The sequence below is a fragment of the Crocodylus porosus genome, unplaced genomic scaffold, assembly GCF_001723895.1.
Source record: "Crocodylus porosus isolate Cpor-Errol unplaced genomic scaffold, CroPor_comp1, whole genome shotgun sequence".
NCBI classification, from domain to species: domain Eukaryota; kingdom Metazoa; phylum Chordata; order Crocodylia; family Crocodylidae; genus Crocodylus; species Crocodylus porosus.
The window spans coordinates 11,854,938-11,865,868 of NW_017728911.1; the positions used below are offsets into that span (position 1 = coordinate 11,854,938).

Sequence of the window (10,931 nt, forward strand, 5' to 3'; positions counted from 1 at the left end):
GTCCGAGCCCCCAAGGTCTGGAACAGTCTGCCAGCGGAGGTGGTTCAAGCACCTACATTGAACACCTTCAAGAGTAAATTGGATGCTTATCTTGCTGGGATCCTATGACCCCAGCTGACTCATGCCCTTTGGGCAGGGGGCTGGACTCGATGATTTCCCGAGGTCCCTTCCAGCCCTAATGTCTAGGAAATCTATACTTTTGAGTTGCTCCTGATGGGCAGTCAAAAGAAAATCGCCTATCTCGATGATGATAATGCTTCCTCACCAAATATTAGCACTTAACCAATTGTAACAATATATTGTAATCCTGTTCTCAGGTCAAACCTGGGAAGAGTACCTCGAAAGATTATCTTTAATCTACCTCATTTTACACATTTTTACAGTGCTACAATCCATGGTAATATATTTAAGTTGTCTTGATTCTTACAATAATGCTGAAGAGTGAAAAACAAGTATCTTCTTTTTTTCCCCGTAGGTGTGCCTTGCAATTGCTCACTATTCTCAGCCAACAGATCTTCAGCTGCTCTTTGCATTTGAATATGTTGGGAAAATGTATCATAATCCAGGTAACGATGAACCAAAATCTGTTCATAGTTTCCATTCTTTAACATGTGCAGTTGTTCTAACTGTAGTAAGGCTGGGGACTTTTGTAGTAAAGCAAGGGCAAGAAGTGTTTGAGGTTTGCTTTGGGAGATAATTGCAATGGACTTATACTGCACCCAAAACCTTTACTTTCTGTATGTAAATTAGTTGGTGTGATCATAACTTGTTATCTAAAACAAACGGATTTTATTTTTTTTATCTGAAAAAGCTCCCTATTCCAGCATGAATAGCATTATTTTTCAGTCTGCCCTCCGTTCCTCTTATTGTGTGTCTGTATTGGTATTCTGGACACCCAGAAAATCCCCAGGCAGGTTTGTTCACCTGGCCTTCTGCTAGGAGTAAGTTTCTCTTCTGGTGGTATTGCAGGAGGATTTATGCAACTTGGGACTCCATACTTCCTTTCCTAGAGGCTTACTAGGCAGTTCTTCCCACTCAAATCTTCCACCACCCCTGCTGAGTTGGAGCTCACCCTCTCTGCTCAAGGCCAATCTCCAACTGAACCTTGTCAGTTAGGTAAGCTTGGAAAAGATGCCTTTGGATCTTGATTTCTAGTGTAATGCTGTGAGGTCACTGCTTAGTGCTCCCCAGCCAATACACAGCCAGAAGTTAAAAAATCCATTACAGTAAGCTTCCAAATATGAAAAGTGCTCTAGATGTATGTCATTTATTTAATATCTTTACTCTGCCATTTGCATTAGAAACCAATGATCTCGCCACTAGAGGAACTCAGCATAGGGTCTACAAAAAGGCCAGATTTTCAAACTTGCCCCAAATGGGCATGCTCATTTTCTACATGTGTCCACATAACTTCACCTTGAGTGCCCAGATGAAAGTTTATATTTGCTTGTGTGATGGGCACAATAATGTTTTATGTGCTTGTGTGATGGACACACTTTAAATGTGTGCAGTAACGTTTAAAGAGAGTGTTAAATAAAGTCCACACGCTCCCTCCAGCTGCGTGATGCAGTAGGGAGCAAATCTACAGAAACCGTAGCAGGATACTGGAGAGAGAAAGAAAGGTGTTAATAAAATGCTGTGTCTATCACAGCCTTCACAAAGCCATCTTTACTATGTCCATGAAATGGCTGTGCTACCTGAAAGAAAGACCAGTAGGAGAGTTATATGACATGAAGTGGGTAAAATAAGCAGAATACCCTTTTGGAGTTTCAGAGTACTAATGGGGGCAGGAAACCCGTGACAATGTGGCCAGTGGTTTTGCTGGGCTACAGTGGCTAGGGGGAGGGAGCCAGCAGACATTTCTGAAAAGGAAGTCTCTGCTCAGTGTTCTCGTGTTTGACTGGGATCCCTGACCGAGCCCTGGGTTTTACCCAGCTTGCTCCCCTGCCAGTCCTGTAAAAAATTGGTGCTTCAGAGTTTTCCCATTATTTTTTTTCCTCTCCTCTGTGCTTTCGAAAATATCAAACCCATATAGTTATTTTAAAATAGTGTCTCTTGTATTCACACACTCTTTTTTCCCCAGTGCATATTAGGAGATAATTGAAATGGACTTATATTGCACCCAAAACTTTTAGTTTCTGTATGTAAATTAATTGGTGTGATCATAACTTGTTATCCAAAACAAACAAATTTTATTTTTATCTGAAAAAGCTCCCTATACCCATATATTAATTATGCTAACATTTTCTGCTGTTGTTTTATTTCTCACTTTGCCTAAAATTCCAGCTGTTTTAATTGTGTGTGGGGGGGCATGTGTGACAGCTCTGGATTGCAAGTAAAGGCAAAGCCTTGCCATAGCACCCCCACAGTTAGATATAAAGGGCCAGGCACTCGAAGGTGTGATATGCTCAAAGCTGCAGGTTGGAACTGAGCGGGAGATACAGAAGTGTCTCAGCAGGTTAGGTGGGAGTTTAGAACATTAAGCAACTGATTACCTTACAAAACCTGGCTCCAAATCGTTTACAGATTCCTTATGCGTTATACTTTGTTTTTTTTAAAGTGGGCAAATATTAGAGCTTTTAAAATATGGGACCAGCAGAATAAGCTTGACCTTTTGTGATATGCACAAAGGACTGGTTGAATGAGAGTGTCAACTTAATCTTCATTTTTGACCCGATCTAAAACTTTGAGTATTTTCTGGAGATCTGACTGAGCTCCTATTTATTCATTTAATATATTTTTAGGAAAAAAATGAGGAAGCATAAAGAAAACTAGGCCAGTGGCTCTAACTTGATGATACCAAAAATAATTTAAAGCGTCTGTTCTGACATGAACTTTTTAACATAATTATGTTTACATTTAACCTAAATATGTATCTAAATATCCTCAGAGAAACTTATGAGGAACCAACCAAAGCCAACCCCAAAAAATTAAAAAAATATAAAAACAGTTTAAAAGACACTTGTATAAAGATATAATTTAATTACTCACTGATTTACATAAGGAAAAAAGGATTCCTACTTGTTGTCACACTTGGAATGTAAGGTAGTAAGAGAAGTGGCAGGAAATTGCATTACCGTAATATCACTTTACCTCAATTTTGGAAAGGGTCTCTCTTGAAAAGCATACTTGAGGAAGGGTCTTCTAAAACTACTGGAAAGATGAAATTGGTGATATAAAAGGAGTAAGCTGACACTCTATCATTGTGGTGATAGCATATTGCAATTTATGTTCAAGCTGATTCCTTTGCCCTGTCTGATCCCACATAGATCAGACTATAGAATGTTTTTAATTCAACTCAGGAAACAGCGTGCCCCATGCTTTCAACACAATTGACCAATTTGTTTCAAAAGAAAAAAACAGTAGCGGAAATCTTGCTAATTAATTGGTAACATGGTATATAATAACATTCTTGTATGAGAACCAAAGCTGTTCTTAACATCAGAGTAGTTCAGTCAGAATGAGTAATGTCATGTGATGTATTAGTAAGCCTTGTTACTGGAGCATTTTTTTTGCCTTGGCCCCTGTACTAAGAACAAAAAGAACCTTTTCCAGCTCTTTTGAATGTAGGAGTTTGCTGAAAAAGCACCTCCTAAATCAAAACTGTTAGAACAGTGGAAAGGATGGCAAAGCAGGTGTTATCTGGAAAGTTTGTGGCTCAGTAATAGTCAATCTGTTCTCAGAATTTTTATCAGTAGTAGCAAATTTTAGCTAAATTTCCAGAACAGTTAGCTACCATATTTACTTGAACCCAAGTTTAGGGTTTTTTTACTTCCATTTAACATGGGGGTAAAAGCTCCTCATTTTTGGATTCAAATATGAGGTGGGGGATGGAGGACTGCTGTTGTTCTGACTCTGGCCACACCCCATTGCGGCCTCTGCTTTCTCCTCCCCCCAGCTGTTGTGCCCCATGCTGCCTCTGCAGCCTCCCCCCAATCCTCTTTGCTGTGCAGGTAGGTAGGGACAGGCAACAGGGATGGCAAAGTATGGGAGGGCAAGGGGGGCAAACCCCTTGCCACCACTTTCCCCAGTAGGAACAAGACACATTAAAGACGACCCTCTAATAATTAGGTTCTATACATGGAAAATCATAATACATTTATAATAAATTTATAATTGTTCCATGTATAGAATCTAATTATTGCAAGGTCATCATAAATTCAGTCATCTCAGTTTTGCATAAATATATTTTAAAATAGTACATTGTAACAGGTCAGTTCCAGGAAATTTTTAATCTGCAGATATAGAAAAAGATCACTTACAAATGAATGCAACACTGTTTCCAGACTAGGCCTTTGTGTTCTAGAAACTGAATCAATACAAGAGCTGCATACAGCTTGCTCTGTTAAAACAACAGTCACCCTTGTTTATTACCAAACTATAGGGAAGGTATCACTACTGGTTAATCTGTGATGAGGCAGCATCAGTTGTAAGATGCAAGGAACACCTACCTCTTATTTAGAAAAGATTCCACTCTAGTAATTAGCATGATCAAGTGTTCAAGGGGTATTCTTAAAAATCTTGCATTGATGAATTTCCTTTTCTAGCAAAAAAAGTAAATGGAATAGATCCTGGAGGAGGTTGTGGAAGCAGTGGCAGTGGTCAACAGACTCCTTTGTTTGAAGCTTATTCTGATTGGGATAGAGAAATCAAAAGGACAGGTGCATCAGAATGGAGAGTCTGTTCAGTGAATGAAGGTTACATGATTTCTACTTGGTAAGTCTGTACCAATGAAAAACAAGCTAATTTGACTGTTGCTAATTTGACTTTACATTGGCCCAAAGAGAGATCAGATGCTGGTAGGAAAACATGGATGCATTTTGGTCAGACCTGAGTTTTTCTTGAGTTCATATTTTTATAAAAGCATCTTTCAGATGATTTACTGTAAAATATTCTGAAACAGCAACAGTTTCCATGGAGAGATGTCAGATTTTCTGGCGCTCATACTTAATGAATGCATTCATATTAGATTAAATGAAAGAAAATACCAGTTTTTCCTGTGTTTTGTAATAGTTTTATTTTTCTGGTACAAACTATATGAATAATATCAGTGTGACATAAACTCGCATGTCCATAAAAGAAATCTTAACACAATTTGAAACTTTATAATGGAAAATCACAGGAACATTGTTAGAGTAGCACTGTCTGTTGCTTCCATAGTGCTCTGTGAGCTTCTCAGTGGTCCACCCCTGAGCTTGTGTCGTCTTCCCATATGTATCTGTAAAACGAACCAGGGATTTCCATTCTTTGAATCGGATCCTGTGGAGGGGTAGAAGTAAGCAATTAATAGAAGTTGGTAAACTGATAGCGCATCAGAAAACATTGTGTGCTTAGCTTCCTATTTGGGTCATGCTTTTAGATGTTTTTGTTGGAGGTGAAGGGATGTATCTCACTTCTTTTTTCTAATGGAGGTAATGCAAAGGAGGCATGCTTTTGTTTGAACCAAGAGAAACTAAGATTGTAGTGCTGGGTCCCACAAGTAAGACATGATATGAGTTTTATTGCTAGTACCGTGAGTGGCTTACTGAACACACATGGGAATAGAGTGGCTATTACCATAAATACGCTGTGCTTATGTAGTACCTCATTTAAGTTGCATAATTATTCTGAGGTTCAGCTCATCTTGTGCTAACACACCACTGTTGGTAGTAGGCTTCTGTCTCCAGGACAAATAAGTGCTTTCAAGAAAAATTACTCTGCATTATATTTTTCCCCCAGCCTTCCAGAATACTTTGTAGTCCCATCTTCCTTAGCAGATCAGGACCTGAAGCTCTATTCTTACTCATTCATTGGGAGACGAATGCCAGTAAGTGTACACTTTATGGTGATTTTCATTGTCATATAGTATTTGACAGTGATATGTTTTATACACAGAAATTAGAAATCTGTTTTTGCTTTGTCACATGGTACTAACTAATCTCTTTCTGTTAGGTATGGTGCTGGAATCACCCTAATGGGAGTGCTCTTGTGAGAATGGCCAACATTAAAGATGTATTGCAACAAAGAAAGATAGACCAAAGGTAAACTATAACTTATTAGCATTACTTAACCAGACATATATGAGACAATTGGTGAGCTATAAGCCACACATATCTTTTTCGTGATGCAGCAGTCTGTGTGAAATTTATCTCCAAGCAGGTGGTCTGCATGAAGCCTTGGAATTACTTAATGTCCACTTAAGTCATATTTAACGAATAATATTTTGATAATGCATGTTTAAGGGTTCTTAAGGGTCTATTTGCCACACTGGGAACTGCACAGCACACTAGTGACACAACCCCATTGTTACACTTGCTTCTCTTACCGCATTGACATTGCTGTACCACCAGTGGGGAACTTCTACTTTTGTCTCGCTCACAGAAGAATTTTGAAAATAAGTTAATCTTTTTGCATTGCTTGGAAAATACAAAGCAACATAGACTGAGTTCTGTAACACAATAGATACTGCTTTGGAATGCCAGATTTCCCACTAACATCAGAATCATAGAAAATTAGGGCTGGAAGGGATCTCAGGAGGTCATCTAGTCCAACCCCTTGCTCAAAGGAGGACCAGCCCCAACTAGATCATCCTACACAAGGCTTTGTCTAGCTGGGTCTTAAAAAACTCCAAGAATGGATATTTCACAAACCTCTCTAGGTAATCTGTTCCAGTGCTTTATTACTCTCCTCATGAGTGGTTTTTCCTAATATCCAACCTAAACTTTCCTTGCTGCAACTTGGGACCATTGCTCCTTTTTCTGTCATCTGCCATCACTAAGAACAGTTTAGCTCTATCCTCTTTGGAACGACCATTCAGGTAGTCAAAGGCTGCTGTTAAATCCCCTCAGACTTCTCCAGACTAAATGGGTGCCTATACATGTGCAGCAACGCTGCTCCGCTGTGCTGTAATTACAGTGTGTCGGAGCAGACTCGATTCATTAAATCTGCTGGAACATGGTAATTACCGCACTTTAGCAAACTCCAGCGTCACATGTATCGGCATCCCCGTGCTGAAAACTGGCAGCGGGGATGCTTTTAACTAAAGCTTGTGCAGTGAGCTTTAATGAAAGTGCCTCTGCCACCGTTTTTCAGCGTGAGGATGCTGATGCACATGATGCTCCGGGCACCTTAGAGTGGCCCTCAGAGCTGCTCTAATTTAAAATACCTCCCCACCACACTCCCAGAGTACATGTATAAATGCCCAGTAAGCCCAGTTCCCTCTGCCTTTCCTTCTAAGTCGTGTGCCCCACCCCCCAGCTTTCATATTACAGAAATCACAGAGCACCTTGCAAGACTGGTACCTTTTATTCCTTATCTTTAATAGGTTAGAAGACTGCTTGTAAACCTTTTCATTGCCTTTGCGTGGTTTAAATGAAGTTCTGATTAGTGTTCCCTTTGGGACACTAAAGTTTATATGCTTTTATATATTTCTTAAGTATCATTGGATATTCAATATTGACAACAAATCGATTAACTTCTCTGAGATATCTCATCCTTCAAATTTTCTTTCACTCCTACCATTGCAGGTTTGGTCTAGTGGTGGTCCTCATAATAATAGCTTTTCATCTTCAGATCTCTTTATAAGCATTAGATAATGTTTGTAGAACCTAGAGGCATATACTATCCTTATTTGAGGGAAACTGAGATATAAAGGTTCCGTACATTTCTGAAGACTAGAGGGAGCTGGTGTCAGAGCCAGGCTCAAAGTGAACAGTGTCTAGCTTTTAGCTTTATGTTCAGGTATCCTTTTATGTACTTTGTTAAACACACCTCCCCAACAGGCTTTCTTCCCACAGCTTCTGTGCTGTTGTGATTAATAGCTGCCTCCTCTAGCATACCTTTAAACAATCCATTGTTTTCAATTGCTCAGATTTAATTTAGCTCCTCAGTGGGAATTTAAAGTTTCTGAATATGTGTCAACAATTCTGCCTCCACATGCATTCCATATGGCCACAAAGCATGACATGCATTGAAGCTGAATGCTAATCAGATGCTTGTGCTTTTCCTTTTTGCTGTTTGGCCAAATAGCTTTTTTATATAAGTTATTTGCCTTCCTAACAACCAACTAAAATACTTTATTTAAAAAACATACAAAAAACCCCCTTTGTAGCCATCCATAAGTATACTTCTATGCGGCTGAACTTATTTTCCTCCCACTCCAGGATTAAAGTTCTTGATGCTTTTTCATTAGGATTTGTAATGCAATAACTCGAAGCCATCCACAGAGAAGTGATGTTTACAAATCAGATTTGGACAAGTGTCTACCCAGTATCCAGGAAATCCAGGCTGCATTTATTAAACTGAAACAGTTATGTGTTAATGGTAAGTCATGATATCATTCTTAAACATATTCTATTTTTGGAGGTATTTAAGAATCAGGTTGCAAAAATATAGTTTGAAAGATTTGAGATAATCACTCCTTAAGAAAAAAAAAAACGTGTTTATCTTGCCTACATTTGAAATTGTTTAAAAGGTGTGTTGTGTTGCAGAATAGCTTGGTAGAGCCTACATGCTTTTACTTCATTCTGAATCACGGGTTATAGTTCATGCACTAAGCATATTGGATATAAAACATCATGTGGTGGCTGCAGTCTGCAGCCTGGCACATAAAAGAAAACTGTGTTTTTGTTGAAGGAGATAGACTAAGTATCTTCAGCTGTTACTGTAGAGTCATATAGAAGGTAATGAGCAGCATGACCTATTGATGTGACATGTCAAGTTTTGTTCATCTGAATTATTCTTTAAAACATGCAGAACCTTTTGAAGAAACAGAAGAGAAGTGGCTGTCCTCACTGGAAAATACACACTGGCTAGAATACATCAGGTGTGTACAAAAAGTACAACTAGAAGATAATGGTTAATATTACCTCCTTAAATTTTCACCAATGTAAGTAAGCAATGAAGCATATAGGTGGAATTTTTACTATGTAAAAATAAGTAAGTGAAATTGATATATGGAAACTTTTTATACTTAAATATATTTTATTACATAATATGGAATCCTACAAAAACAAAATGGTGGGCTTAACATTCATTACTTGAATGACATGCTTAAAACTCTGCTCACGCGCGCGCGTGTGTGTAAATGTAAGTCTTTAAAAAATCAAGGCTGCATTAAGCACCATTTCAAACTCAGCTTTCACAGTCTTTAAATGGAAGGTCTGTGATACTAGAATCCTGGGAAAAGTTGAAGTTTTATCTTACTGTTTTGATGTATGTTAGATTTTGGGATGTGCCTACATGACCTCTTTGCATAAATCCCAATGAAATCAGCAGCACTTGTGCTCCTGAATTATTTAACTTGCATTTGAAAATCCCCTCCCCAAATCTTAAAAAATGGTTTGTCAAATTATGATTCTCTTGGTATTAATTATGAAGTTAATTACTTTTTTTTTTGCCTAGGTCATTCCTTAAGCATTCTGTTGAGCTTGTATATATGCTGGAATGTAAGCGTGTTTCTGTAGTTCTACAAGGTAACATAATCTTTTAATATGCTATAATTGTCATTAGTAGGTTAAAGGTTAAAACAAATGGATGATGAATATAATTTACCTGGATCTTACTTTACTGAAATGATGTGAGATAGTAGTCAAATATTTTAAGTTCATAACTGCAGGGAGAAATTGTGCAATGTATTTGGGCTGTAACATAACCAGTAGAATTTAAAGAGTTTGCTCCCCACCTGCCCAGGCCCTGCACTGTGAAGCAGCACCTACAGCTGTGGAGCAGATCTCTCAGCTTCCCAGCTGCTGCTGCTTCCCTAGGCACCCCAAGGCTCTCACCTGCACACCCTGGATTTCAGTGAGCCCAAGACTGGGGAGATGCTCCCTGATGTCAAGTTTACAGTGTCTGACCTTGCCATCTGCCTGCGAGGACTGGCTGGTGGCACCAGGCCCAGCCCAATCCCATGGATCAGGTGTGGGGCAGCTGTGTCCCAGACACTGAAGCTGCTCCATGCTGGATCCCTACACTCAGCTGAGTACCAGAATCTGTCATGGCTCATCCCCAGCATTCAATACAATGTATGATACAAACAAGCCACAAAGATGTTATACATTATATGCAGAATATCTTTGTGGCTCATTTGCTATATTGTCACACCATAAATTGGCTTTAACCTATGTCCAGATTACTGTTTATGGAATGATTAATACTTAGATTATGTCTTAAATGTAACAAGGTGTCAGGGCCCTGAGTTGTAGACTATGTATCTCTACTATGTAGACTATGTATCTCTGATGTTGAATGTGTACAAATAATGGCTAGTGGGCATTTCAAAATAGAAAGACTGTGAAAAATCAGCTGATTTATAGATCAGACAGTTCATTTATTAGGTAGCCTCTACAATAGAACCAACCAATCAAATAGCTATCTTTGTCATTCCCCATATATAACATTTTTTAAAAGCTCCCAAATGTGAGTACTAAACTGAAAATTGCCAGTTTTGTGCCTTTTAACCTCTTTGAAATATATAAATAAAAATATTATTTGTTATTTTCAGAGGAAGAAGGACGGGACCTAAGCTGCCTTGTAGCCTCGCTCATTCAAGTGATGCTGGATCCCTATTTTCGGACGATTGTTGGATTTCAGAGCTTACTACAGAAGGAGTGGGTGATGGCAGGATATCAGTTTTTAGATAGGTGTAACCACTTAAAGAGATCTGACAAAGAGGTAAAAACTACATTATATTGATATAGGGAATGGAAACATGTTGGGGAATGACTGCCATTATGAATTTAATCTTTAAGAAATCATAATAGAAATCCCTTCCTGTGTTTCCCAAATTCATGTAGTTTTTCATTGATTAGCCTTATCTTGTCTTCATTCTCTACTTCTTATGTTCGTCATTAACACTCTTAATGATACAAGTATTGCTGTTTGTTTATGTTGTAATGGCGTTAATGTTTCAAAATAGTCACGTGTAGTTTATCCTGGGTTTTTTAAATTTCATA

The 10,931-nt window shown here is 38.5% G+C and overlaps 2 protein-coding genes across 2 annotated transcripts in view; one reads left to right on the forward strand and one right to left on the reverse strand.

Moving 5' to 3' along the window:
• Nucleotides 1–10,931, forward strand: part of MTMR10 (myotubularin related protein 10) — a 64,393-nt gene that overhangs the window by 42,063 nt on the left and 11,399 nt on the right. Inside the window, exons 6-13 of the mRNA XM_019533436.1 lie at nt 476–566; nt 4,548–4,716; nt 5,719–5,806; nt 5,932–6,020; nt 8,171–8,301; nt 8,734–8,803; nt 9,382–9,452; nt 10,481–10,650. Of these exons, the coding sequence (XP_019388981.1) occupies nt 476–566; nt 4,548–4,716; nt 5,719–5,806; nt 5,932–6,020; nt 8,171–8,301; nt 8,734–8,803; nt 9,382–9,452; nt 10,481–10,650 (879 nt within the window). The remainder of the gene's footprint in view (nt 1–475; nt 567–4,547; nt 4,717–5,718; nt 5,807–5,931; nt 6,021–8,170; nt 8,302–8,733; nt 8,804–9,381; nt 9,453–10,480; nt 10,651–10,931) is intronic.
• FAN1 (FANCD2/FANCI-associated nuclease 1) overlaps nt 5,094–10,931 on the reverse strand; it is a 57,859-nt gene continuing 52,021 nt past the window's right edge. The window contains exon 14 of the mRNA XM_019533435.1: nt 5,094–5,259. Coding sequence (XP_019388980.1) covers nt 5,176–5,259 — 84 coding nt within the window. The 3' untranslated portion in view covers nt 5,094–5,175. The remainder of the gene's footprint in view (nt 5,260–10,931) is intronic.